Raw genomic sequence first — 17,305 nt, forward strand, 5'->3', positions numbered from 1 at the left:
TGAAGAACTTCAAAAGTGTGTAATTAATATTCTTATAGTAAGCCTTCGTGATTTCTTTCCACTAAATGACATGCACCGTCTGCCGCCATTTTGGGTATTTACGATAATCAGGAATAATTATTTTATTCACGAATATTCACAGAAAGTGAAGTTATTGTTCACTACTCAAAATGGACCAATATTCGTGAATATGCATGGTTTTTCACGAATAAAAAATACTTCCGATCCCCTAGGTTGAGACTTTGCTCATACATCAAAAAAAAAAAAAAAAGAAACGCCATCTTCCTGGCAGTTCGGCTACTTGAGATTAGATAGATATTGTTACTTTTATCGGCTTTTGTTTTATTTTATGTGTGTTTTGTTTCAGTTTCGGTGTCTACACTTTTTAATTTGTAAGAAAACAAAATCGAAACACAATTTTGCCTCATCGAGAATAAAACTTTTGCGGTCGTATCGCTAAACTTTCAAATCAGACGTGTGTTCAAGGCCGCAGGAGATTTAGTTAGAAATTGTTTCACATGCACACACGCAATTCGATTCATATTACAATGGCACATTTAAGATGGTATTACCGCAGGGATTTTCAAATTATTCTATATTGTTTTAAAGTGAGAGATAATTGGATGACGGAATGTGCAAAGCATGTAAAATGGAAGATGGGGAGGGATCGAGCCAATTAGAGAGAGAGGTAGATGGAGATATAATGAGTTTGAAGAAAAAAAAAAGATTGTTTTGGTTTGAGCAAAACCAGTGCTTAATAATGGGTTTTGATGTCTGTGCTTTGCGGTAATTGCTTAGCGCCAACATCGCATTAATCACATATATCAAAAAACGGTGTTGTGCTCAACGCATGAACAAGGCCACACCAATGCGATACAAAGATATTTTGTAGATTGGTGGCCAGAACATGAAAATGATATCATCGAATATCCATCTAGTTGTGTTGAATTTCATTCTGCTACATGTTATGAGGGTCACATGTATATAGGAGAAGGCCGATCTAACGATAAATAATAAAAAGCCAACTAACTCTATTAATAAATTGTATTGATATATACGTGTAATATACTTACAATATCTACGTATTTAATACTTAAAAGTAGACAACACCGGGCCATACTCTGTCATGCACGCACGCACTTCACGGTCAACAAGAGGACAACGCTGCAATTCAAAATATCAACAGAATCGATTTCTTAATCGAAACACTCAAGCCGACTCAATTTAATGTCGAAAGCCCATAAAAACATCTCAAATGTGGACAGTTTTACCACATCATAATCACAATAAACGACAAATTGCTTAATTAAACACATCAAACGAAACAAAAGCTATAAATTCAGTAAAAATGTCAATTTTCACTAATCGTTGCATTCGAAGCTACATTGGCACCTTTTGTGACTCTCGTGATGCTTCTTTTTCACAGAGTTTTTATCTGCGTTTGCGATTTATGATTCAAATTTTAGCTAAATCATCAAATAGAAAAATATCCAAAAACGTTTTCAATTTAATAAAACCATGTGCGTCATATATCAAGAATTTATAATGAATTTTTGTCAATGCATCTTTCTCTAATCCAATAAAAAGTGTATGGTGCATGTATAATCTTATTCAATTCAAAGATATTCCAAATCGAGAACAAAGTGATTGTTAGATTTCTCTAAAACTTATTTCGTTTCCATTCTTTGTATCATGTGAACCGAATGCAACGAAGTCATCGAATTCGTGCTCTATTACACACGTACATCCATATTCGATGCACAACATACGATTTAATATCATAAGAACACACAAAGCTTATTTATTTTCAAGTTGAAAATTTCAACACTTTTGTTCATTCTTTCCCTTCCTCCTTCTCTGTTTATCTCTCGTGTCACACTCCCATGCGACTATTAGCTTTGTACTCTGTTGCACTCGATATCAATAAAAATCAATTCATACCGAGTCAAGAGTGATTTTCAGTTGATCGCCTGCGATGCACTTTTTCATTATTTTCATTCCCCACACAGAACGTAATTTGGCAAATGCCAAAACTTACGATATCGACTGCAACAGAGTACAAAGCTAATAGTTACATGATAGATAAATTGAGTGAGAAGGAAGAGAGATGCACTTTTTCGGCAGTCGGTCCTGTATTTGGGCCGCACTTCTAAGGCCACTGCGGCAAAAAGATATTTTTGTAAGCGACCACACATTTTTTTTTCTAAAATTCCAAGCCGCTGCATCCAAAATACACATCTAGATTTTGTGTTTCTCTTGAACACAAAAAACATCTCATCCAAAACCATACACTAGATTCATTTTTAATTTTACAAAGATTAGCCAATGAAATTAAACATAAATGAGAGCTTAAAATGGAACATAAGACCAAGCAAGTGCGTACAAGTGATCCTTTTTAAGACCTCTCCGACATATTTTCTGAGGCCAAATCCATTCGCAAAAGTAAATTCATAAACAATTCTTTAGCGGCTAAAATACTTTTCTTAAATTCGCACATAGCGGCTGCGGCCAGCGGCTGTAAGTAATGCGGTTAAAATACCTTTTCCCGCACAATATTGTGATTTAGCAAATGCCAAATTTACTTTCAACAGAAAATGAATGGGAATGAAAATTGATGTTTCACACAGAGATAAATGCTCTATATATAGAAAGCATAAAATGAACATTTAACAAAAAATAATCGCGCACATCGATCGTCGTTTGTTGTCTACAGACTTAGCGGGGACTATGAATTTCGCGTTTTGTCACAAGCAATTGGTCAGTGAACGGTGATTTTAGCGTTAAAAAATTTGAATTTTTGGTTTGGACAAACTCAGATTTAAAAGAAATTTGTCCTAAGCGATTGATGATGCAGGGCTCAGCAATGTCTCACATGGTGATGATGGATCGTTCAGCACAATATCAGTACCATGTGAATTCAATTGCGATGAACGGGAATTGTAATTGTTAACGATAGTGAATGATGCAGTAAATCTGTGTGATTATTCATCACTTTAATCTTATTACATCATATTGCTTACAAAACTCTGTTTTTCTTTGTTATTTTTCTAACGTAGACAAATGTTCGAATGGTAACATCAAATTGAAAAAAAAACAATCGATTACACGTGGTATTGTTATTTCAAACACGTACACTCTGTGCAATTACAAAAGCAAAATAACAAATAAGTAGAAAAAGAGTGTGCTCTTTGAGTATTTAGTTCTAAAAATAAATCACAATGAACACAATACTGATTTAAGTATAATGCTTGAGCCAAAGAAATAAAGTGAATTGAAAAGAAAACACTCAGTAGCCGTCGGTTCGTTTCGATTCTGCTATTTACTGTTTAAGATCCTTCGTTGTGCGCTCTTTCAATGTAAAAATGTACATATTCAGTCACTTTATTCAAAAGAGAGATAGAAAGTGAAGGAAAAATACTGAGAGAGAGAGAGACGAGAGAGATAGAAAGTGACATAGAAGAATCATCAACTAAATTACAATATCATGTACTTGTACGTGTTTATTTGAATTGAATCTATGAGATGGCATTAAGCAAGCTGCTTTAAATTCAGATAGAGCGAATTGCCTGTGCGTCTGAATGACTTTAAATCTCATATCATGAACTGGTCGCATTTTTTCCCATTGCTGATGCTATTTGAATTTGTCTAATTTTTGCATATGTATTTGTGAATAATAGACGGTCACCGTAGCATATTATCAAGTGATATTTATTCAATCGTTGCATTGGCAGTGTACAGATGAAAATCGAAGTCAATGAAACAACGGCACGTATGAACCATTTATGCAAAGCTTATGTGCACTTTCGCCTCGAACGAAGTCGAATAAGTAGAGAATTCAATGGAATCACCTACACACAACGCACGTTACAAATTACCTTTTAAAAAAGACATATGTTTATCAAGGATTCGACGAACGATAACAAAATACAACGCACAACACAATGGAATGATGGATAACAACAGATGACTGAGTACGACACAACCATATGCCATTCTTTTGTACTTTCAATGATAAGACAAAGAAAAAAATAAGTCAAACAATCGCATGGCAAACGAAACAAATATGTTATAACTCATGAAAACCCCAAAACATATGCGCATATTTTTACTGGCTGGTAAATGTTAGGGTAAATAAAATCGAGAGATGGATGATGAAAAACGCAATAAAAGTACAGATTAGAATAGTATGTCAGTCGTAAATAACACAAGTGATACAAATATTGCGCAATATTCAATATATAAATAAACCACTTCTTGACGAATTGAATGGAAAGTTTAACATTTCAGAGCATGATACATGAGTGAGCTTTCCGAGATTTTTTCTTCAATTCTTCGACGTCTCCGAATTGTCATATTTTTGCGCCAAAGGCGCCTGAAATGGCAATCATTGAAATATTTTTGTTTACCTTACATCAAATACATGGGCATGGAAAAAATACCTCTGTTTCCAAATATGTTTTGCGAGTAGTTTGGAAAACAATTCTAACAAAAGTCATCACTGCAATAGAACCCTCTTATCCATTTCGGAAATCAATGTATGAAATGCAGCCACATTAATGTTCCAACAAGCCACAATTGTGACTTCAGAAACGCGTTCTGAAATCTGCATTGTGTATTGTGTATGATATGCCCGTTGGGGTGCTTATCAGTGAAAATATTATATGAAACTTGAGCTAGTTTCATAGTTTCTAAGAAAACACTATGCGAAAGTACCTTAAATTCAAGTCTATTCGCTGTATTTGAATCAATAGATCTGCAGTGTGTAATCTCACATGACTCCCGCGGGGGATTGCTTCAGAAATAAAAATTACGATTTTTCTAATTAACCAGCACCATTTTCTGTGGAGTGAATATCCCCTCTCTGCCATAATATAAAAGTTCATATAAAATGAATGTTGTTGAATGTTTAATTTATTCAAGCCGAATAATGTATTTTTCGCAAAGATCTGGGTTGCGATTATGACATTTCCATGATGTCAGTTTATTAAATGTGACGTTTTATTTCCCAACCACACCAAGAAGAGAGATATTTCAGTGACACTGACGGTTAAAAAAGAATACACAACAAAGTTGTTTACAATTATACTGTTCGCTTATTAACAACACGTTAATCGTATTTAATCAAATGAAACTTTTTGTATTATTTTTCTTAATAATTCAAAACGTTTATGTAAAGTTATTCATACAACGTAACTGATACCATTTATAAAGTGTTGTTTTTATTTATTATTATTACATCATATGATCGAGGACGCATATTAATAATCAGAGTTCTAAATGAATTGACCAGCGACGCATATGCGGCTATAACAGACATGGGCATGGTTGAAAAAATTGTCTTACCAATGGGATGAAAGTCCACTTGACTATCCTATAATAGAATCCAAAAAAAATTTCAATTTTTTTCCGAAATAAGTTTTACGGTAGATGCAAATATTTTTTTCAATTATTCCTCCTTAAATTTCTACCTTGATCAAGTATGAAGGGGTATTTACCCTCGAAAATTATGATTTTTTTTTAAATCCAAGACTACACCCTGCCTTGTGACCATGTATGGTGTTAATGGCAACGTACTAGGCTACCAAAGTCCAACAACAACCGTCAATGGTCTTTACCATTGATATAAAACCACCAACCTAACGCATAAGCATTGATGGTTTCTCTGATAAGAAATGATAATTATCTGTCATCTTTATTAAATGATATCATGAGTACCAGTACAACCATAACCGTTGCTCACATCTTATGGAATTATATATTTGTTCAGTTGTGCGTGTAGCTTTGAGCGCGACCGATTGCAACTCAACATTAGTAGGCCGATTTTCTTATGAATAATTGAGACAACCAACTCTATTTATAAGTTGGCCATGTACAAATGTATATAGATACCGACGCAATAGGTATATAGTGCTTACATGGTTATTAATAAAATGAATAATACGGATAGTCAAAATGTCATGTTCAAACACGCACATATGTTGTGTACAATAAAGTTGCAATATAAACAAGTTTCAATGAAGAAAAAATATATGAAATGGTTTTTCCTACAAGTCAAGCAAATTAAACCAGATTGATGTTTATCAAACGGTGGCCAATATTTTTTTTTTGCAATTTTTACCAAATGTTCGATTAGTTCATTGAAAAATTTACTATACAAAGCACATTATTATACATATGGTATGTGACAGAATTATTTGATCACATTCTGACAAAAGAGATCAACACATTGAATTTAACTTGACTGAAAATCGACCAGTCTTCGCTACTGAATAATATAATGCCACTCAACTGAAATTTAAGACAAAAAACCACGCAAGAAACTTCAATGGCGTCTGCATTTAATTTGGAAAGTTCTCTAATTACATCATCAAAACAAGACAGTGACCAAAATACCGTAGTCTTTATTTATCCATCCTAGCTACACACATGTACGTTCTCTGAATTTATTGATGTGCCAGAGAAAGAAAAGCACCCAAATTCAAAAATTAAGAAGCAAAAAACTTGAAGTTACCACAGTCTTGTTGATGCACTTATCATCATTAGAGTGAGCATTTATTTGATAATATAGCATCACATTTTCACAAAAGAAAAAAGGTTATTTATTTATTTAAACTTTAAATAAACTTGAACTTTCTTTATTTGCATAAGCAAAAAGTCGAAACCGAATGGACCAGAAAACCAAGTTTTCTTCGATTTTCTTCCATTGGGAAGTACATCTCTCATCCTTGTGCCTCCAGGCAACCATGACGCCTTCACGCATTAATAAGTTTTTATCGAATTTATGTGCTGGTTTAAAATTTCAATGTATGTGCCTATTTATTGAATCAAGTAGAAAATGAATGGTAATAACACCTAATCAAATTGAAACGGATACGGAGGAGTTATTGATGATGATAATATGGTTAAACTGTATAAATAACACAGTTCAGATCATGTCATTTAAGCTGTATTTCGTCAAATCTTACAAAACAATTCCATTGACAGAGAATGTAAATTTGAGCTGAAAATCGGAAGCAATCGATGCATACATTCGTATTGATGTTAAGTTCTACACGTTATAGAACGATTTTTCAAGAATATCTTCAATAATTTTTCTTGTCAATAGTATTAAATTTGTAGTATTTTTTATATTGACAAATCCACTTTTCGAAAACTAAGCTAAAAATCTCATCGCTTTTGAATTGTTGAATTTTTCGGATCCGTGCTCAGAAACTATGATTAAAGTCAACATTTTTCAATTATTTCAGTTTCCTCGTGGTATGTGAATGGAAAAGAATTGAATTGTACATATAAAATATATTTTTCTCAAAACCATTTTTTCAACTCATTACTCATTATGCTTTCGATTGTGTGTTTGTTCATTCGTTTTAATGGAAAATGTCTTGTTTATGTTTTTGTTCAAGTGTATCAAATTCATATGGCAATACGAAAAGACAAAATAAAAATTGAATTAAAGTTTGTTTTTGATGGTTTTCATACGAAAGTTATAGTATTAAAACGGTTGGATCGCTTTTCATACATAATACAGTGCCAAACCATTTGGTAGTAGCACTTAATGTATATATGTATAGTATGAGCTGGGCACCGATAAAATTTGTGTGTTTGAACCAACGAATTGAATAAACTATTACAACATCGACATAGCCACTTCAAATAAATTCACATGTATACATACCGTATGCATAAAAATGTAATTTTTGCAAGAAAATACGCTTTCCAATTGAATTTTCCAAAGAACGGAAACTTTTTCAAACTTTGACGATACATCAAGCAATACAAAACACATCCAAGTTCTACAAATTCTCCAATTTTAAAGTTCAAAATGAATGGCATTACAATATGCCTTGTGGCATACGGGATTTTCAGAGATCGAAACGCCAAACAAATCAAACATAATAATTTCATCAGAATTCAAATAAAAAGAGAACTTTTTAATAAAACTGAAGATATTGAATTTCTAGTGAAAAATGCCGTCAATCTGATACATGCATATCGCATATAATCCAGATATACGCCGGTGACGTTAAGCATGAATGTGTGTGTGTGAGAGAGATTTATGAATGTGTACACGTCAAAGTCAATTCGATAAAATGATTTATTACACTGCCATAAACATACAGTAAAATATGTGTATATATTTAGATAGAAGGGCATCACATTTGTATCTATATTATCGATAATATGGGCGCGAACGTTCATTTTGTGATTATCTTGGGGTGCGGGAAGACCGCGAGAGAGCGTTAGCTGTGATACATTTAACGAACACGCACGCCAATTTCATAGAGTCACAATTTAAGCATCACATTTATCATTGTTCATGTGGCTAATTAAAATGTATTCAGTGATTCACATTTACTGAACATAAATCCATAATAATCATTTAATAAATATTTTGTACGGCTCGGGCTGTAAGTGTCTCAACGGATGACAAGCATTCACATCAAAAGCAACTCATATTTCACTTATTTGCACACTGACCACAAAACTCTCAAGACAAATTTAATTTCATCGACCCGAACGAAGTTTGTGGAGCCTTTGAATCTTTTCAATAGTTCAAAAGCGAACGGAATTGAGTAAAGGAGAAAGAGAAAAATTGCCGGTTTAAGTTTATTGGTTCTTATTTATCACAAATTTATTACGTACTTTGTCCGCATGAAACTTTTCGTAATCCAATAAAAAGTTTATGTGTACCATGCACCAAGCATAATTCTTGGCGACATATTAAATCCACTATCAAAAGGATGTTCTTTTGTCAGACGATTTTTGGATTTGTCTTAAACTTTTGTTTCTATTCTTCGTATCAAGTGAACCGAATGCAACGAAGTCATCGAATTCGTGCTCTATTACACACGTACATCCATATGCGATGCACAATATATAATTTAATATTATAATAACACATCCAAGCTTATTTATTTTCAACACTTTTGCTCATTCTTTCCCTTCCTCCTTCTCTGTTTAACTCTCGTGTCACACTCCCATGCGACTATTAGCTCTGTACTCTGTTGCACTCGATATCAATAAAAATCAATTCGTACCGAGTCAAGAGTGATTTTCAGTTGATCGCCTGCGATGCACTTTTCCATTATTTTCATTCCCCACACAGAACGTGATTTGGTAAATGTCAAACTTACTTTCGGCGGAAAATGAATGAGAATAGAAATTGATGTTTCATAGACATTGTTTGAGATACATAGATTCTCTATATATAGAAAGCATAAAATGAACATTTAACAAAAAATAATCGCGCACATTGATCGTCGTTTGTTGTCTACAGACTTAGCGGGGATTTTGCATTTTATCACAAGCAATTGGTCAGTGTACTGTGATTTTAGCGTTTTCGGTATGGACAAACTCAGATTTAAATGAAATTTGTCCTAAGCGATTGATGATGCGGGGCACAGCAATGTCTCATATGGTGATTGATCTTCTGTGACAAACTGGTTTGTGTTGATTGATCGTTCAGCACAATACCGGTACCATGTGAATTCAATTGTGATGAACGGGAATTGTAATTGTTAACGATAGTGAATGATACACTAAATCTATGTGATCATTCAACACTTTATACCTGATGCATCCTCATGCCATAACAATCTGTATCATACTTAATGATAAGTCGCTCTCTCATTTTCACTCTTTCTCTCTTTTTCTATCTCTCTATCGCTTTCGCGCGCTCTCTCTCTCCCTCTTTTTCTCTCTATTGTTATCCTATCGTTGAATAATAATCTGTCTGTTACATTTTTGAATGGCAACATTAAATTAAGAAACAATCGATTATACATTTCAAGCGAGCGCTGCGCATTAATTATCATAGCAAAACGTACGAATAGAGTATTTAGCTCTAAAAATAAATCACAATGAACACAATACTGATTTAAGTATAATGCCTGAGCCCAAAGAAATGAAGCGAATTGAAAAGAAAACACTCGTTGGGTCTGGCGTTTCGTTTTGATTGTGTTGAATTTATATGTATCATTCGGTATCTGTGTTAGTACTTATGCTTTGGAAATACACCATGAGAAATAGAGAGCGAGAGAAAAGTAAAGATATAAGCATCTTTAACCAAATTAAAATAGCAAATGTATGTTGTATGGTAAATATGTCAAAGCATTGTGCCCGTTCGAGTTCGAATGAAGCGACATTTATAAGTATGTAAAACATGCAAACTGAATCGGTATGCCTGATTGTTTACGCGGATTTGCGAACAAATAGCATGCATCGTTTTGAAATCTCAGTGCCTCAAAATAGTGCCATATTCGATTATTCGGGTCAAATCAATGTTTTGAACGATATCCAATATCCAATATCCTGATAACGAAAAGACCAACAACAACAATAAAAAAAAATATTGGGTATCGAAATCGAGAGTAGCCTCAGTGAACATTAAGCTCGTGATGGGTCAGAGAGAGTGGTTGCAAGGGGGATGAATAAACACACCGAGAGAGAGAGAGAGAGAGAGAGAGAGAGGCAGTGAAGAGCGAAAGCGAACGTGCCGATTCGAGCGCTTAGTTGAGGGCGATGTGTATTGAAATGACGCTGTATTCCAGCTTTTTATCCATGCATATTACACAGAGAGCATATGTATGAGAGAGAAAGACACTCAACCATACCCACAGGCGAGCAAAATAAACATGCATCCATAAAGGCTAACATAGTTTCGACGATACACGACACCAAATGAAGATGTGTATATATGTATATTGAATAGCGCGGACCCCGTCACAGCCACGGCTGCTGGTGCTCCTCTCTGTAGCACAAAAACATGCGAAAAGCACCGGAATATAACAAGAAAACAACAACACACGACTGACGAGAAAATGAAATAAAATTCGTATCGCATGAGCTATCGTCAGTCATACAGTACGCTGATACCTCGAAAGGCGCACATATTTATCTCAGAACTGTCGTACAACACCGCGTATTTTGAACCGACAACGTAAAAAAAACATATAGACACACAGTCAAAACTGTAATTTTCGCATCAATTCGTTCTGTGTTGGTTTGGCGAGCGCTCATTACTTTATTATTATTATATCGTTGAAAGAGATTCAAAAACATTAATCGGGTGAGAGAGAGATAGTTAGAGATCAAGAGACATTAAAGCTGAGTTCTCTGCGCTCGATCATTTTACTTCGCTCTCAGTGATTTTCAAAATTTAATTACACGACTGCAGTTTTACTTTGAATGTGAAACCGACTAGATTGATAGATTTGTATAGATTTGTTTCGTTGTGATATAAATACCATTCTTACTCTGTGTATGTGTATTGCTAAAAGTAAATTTTATTCTTGCTTTATTATATCTGTTTGTTTAATGTTCTTTTTTATCCGTCGTGCATCCATCGTCGTTGTTATTTTTCCGTTCGTTTCGTTTTATTTTTTTCGGTTTTTCATTGATTTGATCATTTTGGTGTTTGTATACAAACAGCGACCAGACGACAAGATCAAAGGGAGATTTGCATCGTAGCGGCGGCGATTTGGGAAAAGAAAAAAATAGGAAACAGAACAAGTAAGATTTTTATCACAAAAAAAAAAAAACACCAGACAAACAATATGTTTGTTAGTTTGATATACTGAGTGTCAATTAGAAGCAGAAAAAGGAAAAATCGCGTGCATTCGAAGCGCGCGTGAGAGACAATCGTGTGTGCAACGCGCATATATAGTGACAATAAAGCATGACACGTTTTTTTCTCATAAAATGCAATTGTGAAGGAGCAACGAAGTAAAAAAAAAAGACCCAGCATGTGTGTGGTCTAACTTCATTTGATGTACACACATACACTGGGCCGCAATTCGATCAACCATATCTACTTAGGTCAAATGTATTTCTAAGTTGGGAATTTTTCCGTTCCGGTTTATTTTCCCTTTGTTGTTCCCACAGTGTGCCGTCAAATGATTGATATTGTATACTGTTCGAGTGCAAGAAAGAACCTGCTGTATTTCACCGGTCTTGTGAGAAAGCACGCAAAGGTGTCACCACACACGAAAACCAATACGAAAAGCCCGTTGTTATGTGGTTGCCGGAACGGAACACTCAAACTTTAACACAAAAATCAAATGTCCAAACAAAGCAACAGCAATAGCAAAGCAAAAAAACCACAACAGACACAAAAACAAATCGAAAGGGACAGATTGTGGGATTCGGTGAGCCGATAAAGACTAATGATGGACATTGGACACACACACACATTCACCCGCACGAAACACACCGTTTTTCGTGTCTTCAAATTCCTTCTCGCTTTATCTACTTGTGTGTGTGAGCTCGTGTTGACTTTGGTTTGTTTGCCGCTTGCTTGCTTCGTACACTCGTTTGCTCATTCGGTCGTTAGTTAGTTCCCTTTTTATTTTGCATTTTCGTTACGAAATTCTAGTATTTCGGTGCTGGTGAACGAATGTGAATGCACTCTATATTCTATTCAAATAGTCACATTTCGATTTCGGTACGAAAATATAATCATTTCGAATATATTCACATGCTCAAGTACATTGTTGTTGTTACTCGGTTTGGAGAAAGTAAAAGTTTCAAAATTCTATCATTTTATCTCGTTCTCTTTCTCAATTGCTCGGTCTGGTCAAACGAAACATTCATTTCAATGGGAATATTCTGATTAAAGCGTTTCTGATTAAGATATAAATTGTTCAAGTACTTTACTTTTTTGCGTGTCATTTTATTTTTTTTTTTTTCTCCGACCGAGAGTTAGTTTATTTGTTTTAAATTTTGTTTTTGTTACTCAAATTAAAATATCCGATCGAGAGATACAGACAGAGGAAGCAAAGGAAGAAGAGCAAGAAAAAGAGACATAGAAAAGACGCGAGAGAAGAGAGAGAGAGAGAGAAAGAGTAAAAATGGCAGAATGCGAGAAATAGAGTTTTGTAAACCGAGTAAAAAACAACATCGAAGTGTTGAACAGATGATTCTCTTTCTGTACGCGCAATTTTGTGCGAAATGTTTTGATTTCATTAACTCATTCTCGGTGTTTGTTATTGTTAGCATTTTTTTTCTGTGAGTGTATGCGTGGATGCGAGTCTATGTGTCTCGAGATATAGAAAACGGTACTCAAGTGGAACGAACATAATCAAAACAAGATGTAAAACGCTCATAATTATGAATGCACGAGAGTGAAATCAAAATAAATGAAACAATAACATCCAAAGAAAACTACAAACACAAACATTCATTACAATATTAAATGCGTGTGCATGGCAAGACATTACACAAAAGTGACAAATCATTTAAATCGAGGGCATTTTGCATGAAAAGTTACAAGCATCCAATTCCATAAGCCGAATCACATCCACCAGAAACGTAAGAATATTTAATATTTTCGTATTATATAGAAATAATGGAAGAAATTAAACAACATTTGCAGTAGATGTGAATTTGAACAAAACAAAAATGAATTCGTTGTAGTAATTTTGTGTCGCAAAATATGCGTAAAAACTTTCCATTAGCGAAAGTGGAAGGAAAATAATGGAACACCCTGGGTGAGCTATCGATTATGCATATGAAATAATATTGATAAGTACCATCGTCGTATGAGCATTTTTATGGCAATAGAAATCCGATCGTTCTGGTCACACTGAACACCGAATGGCATTTCGATTAACACTTGTCGATCAAATGACGTCTTTCTCTCTCTCTCCCTCACTATCTCGCATGCCATATCTCAATCACTCTCAAGAGGTCTGCCTTTTACCATTCCATTATATATATACCATCATTATCGGTGCGTAAAATCAATTTTTTCTTCTCTTCGCAAAGCACACATTATTTGCTCCTTTTTTTCGGTTGGAAAAAATGTAAAAAATCGAATCAACAAACGAAAACCTTCTTTTTTTATGGGCTTCGGGCAACGTATTCTGTTTCCTCGATGGAATTTTTTTTGTCCGAACGGAAAGACCTTTTATTTAATAGGAAGTACGGCACTTCACCAAAACAACATTTCATGTTCCGAATTAAACGGATATGCTTTGAATGCGACAGAAACATTCGTTCCATTATTGTTTTAATGTAATCTTGGTGAGCTGCATTTTAATATTTCATATTTGAACAGGAAAATAAAAGAAACACACACACACACACAACCAATCGAAATGAAATGAAAATGTGAGTTACAAATGCAATTCATTCGATATAAGTACACTATCAAACACTGCAAGTAAATATCACTTTGTTTGAATTCCATTTTGGGGAATTTGTCGTCTGTGGCAATTCGAAATGCAAACACACAATGGAGTGTGCAAGACTTATGGATAATTTATTGTTTGAATATGTTCACTGAATTACAAATTCTCTTCGGTTTTGAAATTCAACGCTCTCTCTCTCTCTCTCTCTCTCTCTTTCTCTCTCTCACTTTCTCTTTGTCAATCCAATTTTACATATGGCTCTGTAATTTTCCACTTTTCATACTAACATATTTGCGGCAAAATGAAAATTCTCCGAGAATTTTTCAATTTTTCATATTTTTTTGTCGTCGTTTCTTTCGCTTGGTGCACAGAACACACACAAATACGACGAATTTTCGGAACAGAGCCATATTATTATCGGTTGAACTTATCGCATTCGAGATTGAAATGGCAAATAGTCAGTTTTAAGTTGGAAGTTTTTAGTGCTACGATCGTCGGAGGGAATAAGTTTTTTTTTTCTGTTCGATTTGTTCGGTAGTTTAGTGAGAGCTATAAAGAACACAAGACCAAAATGAAAGACTAGGCAAAAGTCGAGATTGAAATTGAAGAAAAAAACCAAACGAAAAAGAATTTAGAAAGTGAAAAAGTCTGAGACAGAGAAGAAAAAGAACTAAAGAGAAAATGCAGACAAATTCAGAATGAAAAGAAAACGAACATGAGTGAGAAATGCAAAGCGATGGAGAACTGATGTACAAGTGTCCATTGCAATATCAATACCGGCTCTTGCATGAAACACGCTCGATTATCCATTTGAAATACATGTACGAACCATGTATCGTAAATTTTCTTCAATTGCCTACATTTTGCGCTTCATCAATTGTATTCACCCCATGCCATTTCCGTTGCCATCGTCACTGAGCGAAACAACAACGATAACACATCGAAAGAAACAAAAAGGCGAACACAATCTCTACGATATTGATGGAAATGTGTTTATAAAATATGTATGAATTTCCATGTCCGATTCAAATTGTTTGGCTTTATATTGATGTGTTGCCCGAATTTAAGGCATAAAGAGAGAATAATAGAAAAATTAGCTCTCGCTTTCAATCGAAATTTCACGAAGCGAAGAGAGGTCGGATTCTTATTTGTCAAACGATTTAAGAATGATATTGTGTCACACCGTTATGGGCCAAACGTACTACCATGTCGATTTCATTCATAAAATACCTAAATAGAAGGTTTGTGAGAAAAAACACCATACACCACCGTAATAAAAAAGTAAAAATAAAATTGAAAATCGCCAAGCAAGCGAGAGGAAGAGAACGGAATAGGCCGGAAAACGAAAGAGAAAGGTCGGTGAATGACGAAAGCACACAAACAATGTAATGCTTGACACGAAAGGAGCTACATCAAAAGTCGAATCAATTCAAGTATGCAATTGGCAGCAACAAATTGAAATAAACCGAAAAAAGAAATCACACACACACACTCATTCACGAATTGCAGCGGAGCGCTTCGTTTATATTGCATGCCTGTCCATTCGCGATAAATATATATTCACACATACATACCAATGATTTTGATTATTTTTATTGCATTTCAAATAAAAGCGGTTTCACCGCGTCACGTATTTCGGTTTTGTTCACTGGTTTTTCGTTGCTTTCGATCGAATCACATCATCATTTGATGTGTGCACATGCTTCTCTATGTTCAATAAATTCTCATGTGCATTCGAGACTAACATGTAAATATGTGCAGTGGCGGAATGTATAGTCATGTTTTCATTTTGTTTTTTTTATTTTTAGCCCGAAACAAGCAAAAATGCTCAGTTTATGAATAAAAATCAAATAAAAAAATCGAGTATACCCCGGGCCAAAACATGATCATCGTCAAATATATCATTTCATAGCGATGAAAGTCATTTTTTTATTTTAAATTTCAATTACACATTCCACCTATTCATACCTATTTGCATGGCGCTTTATTTGAATTACCGTATGACTGCAATTTATTACGGATGAAAAACGAACAAAGGAAATAAACGCATATATAGACGGTCAAAAAAAACAGAAGAAGTGAACGAACAAGAGAGAGAAACGAGGAGAGATTTATGCTGAGAGAGAAAGAGCGACCAAAATGTGGAAGCGAGAAAGACAGCCAATCTGAAATTCATTTGAATTTTGTGGACGTCAGTAAACAAAAAATCCAAAGAGAGAGGCAGCAAAGTGCGCAAATACAAGCCGTTTTGTGATAGCTCACAAAAATATACAATGAATATCTGTGGATTGTGCATTAGATGTTTGACCACCACTGCCACATCTACTGTAAACACAAAACAATTCCGTTACATAATTCATATGGTATTTTCCACGGCATTTTCAAATATCTCATTTAAATAGTTGTGCGTCTTACTTCCACGTACAAAAAGAAAAAAGAAATGCCGATGCGGTTTTTCGGCCACATGGCTTCATAAGATACACAGAAGTTTTATTAGTTTTATCTGTGCCACAAATGTCCGTATATACTCTATATTCTATGTTTATTTGTAAAAATTATACAACGCCATTATGACGAAAATACTGGAATATAGAACAATTCAATTTGCTTAAATGAGCTTTAAAAATAGCCAAATAAAACTGGAATGCAAACGAACCAAAAATGTATAGCACACAATTTATTCATGTCAATTTCCATTTTGCTGCATATGAAAGGTACTTTTGGTATGCATTGAAAAAAAGTTCCGTGTTACTTCTGGATTTTTTAACATTTCAATTCTCATAATGTGGAATGAATTAGGTTGCATCTATTTATAAGTGCATTCGGTAGATCATAAGAAAATTTATTTAACTTTGAAATGAAGAGAGAGCGAGAGAGAGAACGAAAGAGAGCGAGAGAGATAGAAAAAGTGTGAGCTACATCGGCTGACAAGAGTGATTATTATCTCTCTGTTGAATGGTAAGCCAGATGGAAAACTTATTGAAGTAGCTAGACTGGGAATTGCAATTTTTTGTGCTCGACTGAATCGAACATATCTATTCCTGCATCAGCTCAAAATAAGCAAAAAAACACTTAAAATTGCTTTTTTTCGTTTTTTTTTTTTTTCAAAATTCAAAGCCATCTCATTCACTTGAAATTCCATACGATGTTTTTGACTGCTGTATTTCTTCAAAATA

The 17,305-nt window shown here is 34.4% G+C and overlaps 1 protein-coding gene across 1 annotated transcript in view; it reads left to right on the top strand.

The window, feature by feature from the left end:
- Nucleotides 1-9,886: 9,886 nt before the first annotated feature.
- Nucleotides 9,887-17,305, top strand: part of LOC116337609 — a 40,041-nt gene continuing 32,622 nt past the window's right edge. Inside the window, exons 1-3 of the mRNA XM_031762291.1 lie at nt 9,887-9,936; nt 11,048-11,068; nt 11,431-11,511. Coding sequence (XP_031618151.1) covers nt 9,887-9,936; nt 11,048-11,068; nt 11,431-11,511 — 152 coding nt within the window. The remainder of the gene's footprint in view (nt 9,937-11,047; nt 11,069-11,430; nt 11,512-17,305) is intronic.

This window comes from Contarinia nasturtii, unplaced genomic scaffold (genome assembly GCF_009176525.2).
Source record: "Contarinia nasturtii isolate CC-2019 unplaced genomic scaffold, AAFC_CNas_1.1 Cnas_scaffold_78, whole genome shotgun sequence".
In the NCBI taxonomy this organism is placed as follows: domain Eukaryota; kingdom Metazoa; phylum Arthropoda; class Insecta; order Diptera; family Cecidomyiidae; genus Contarinia; species Contarinia nasturtii.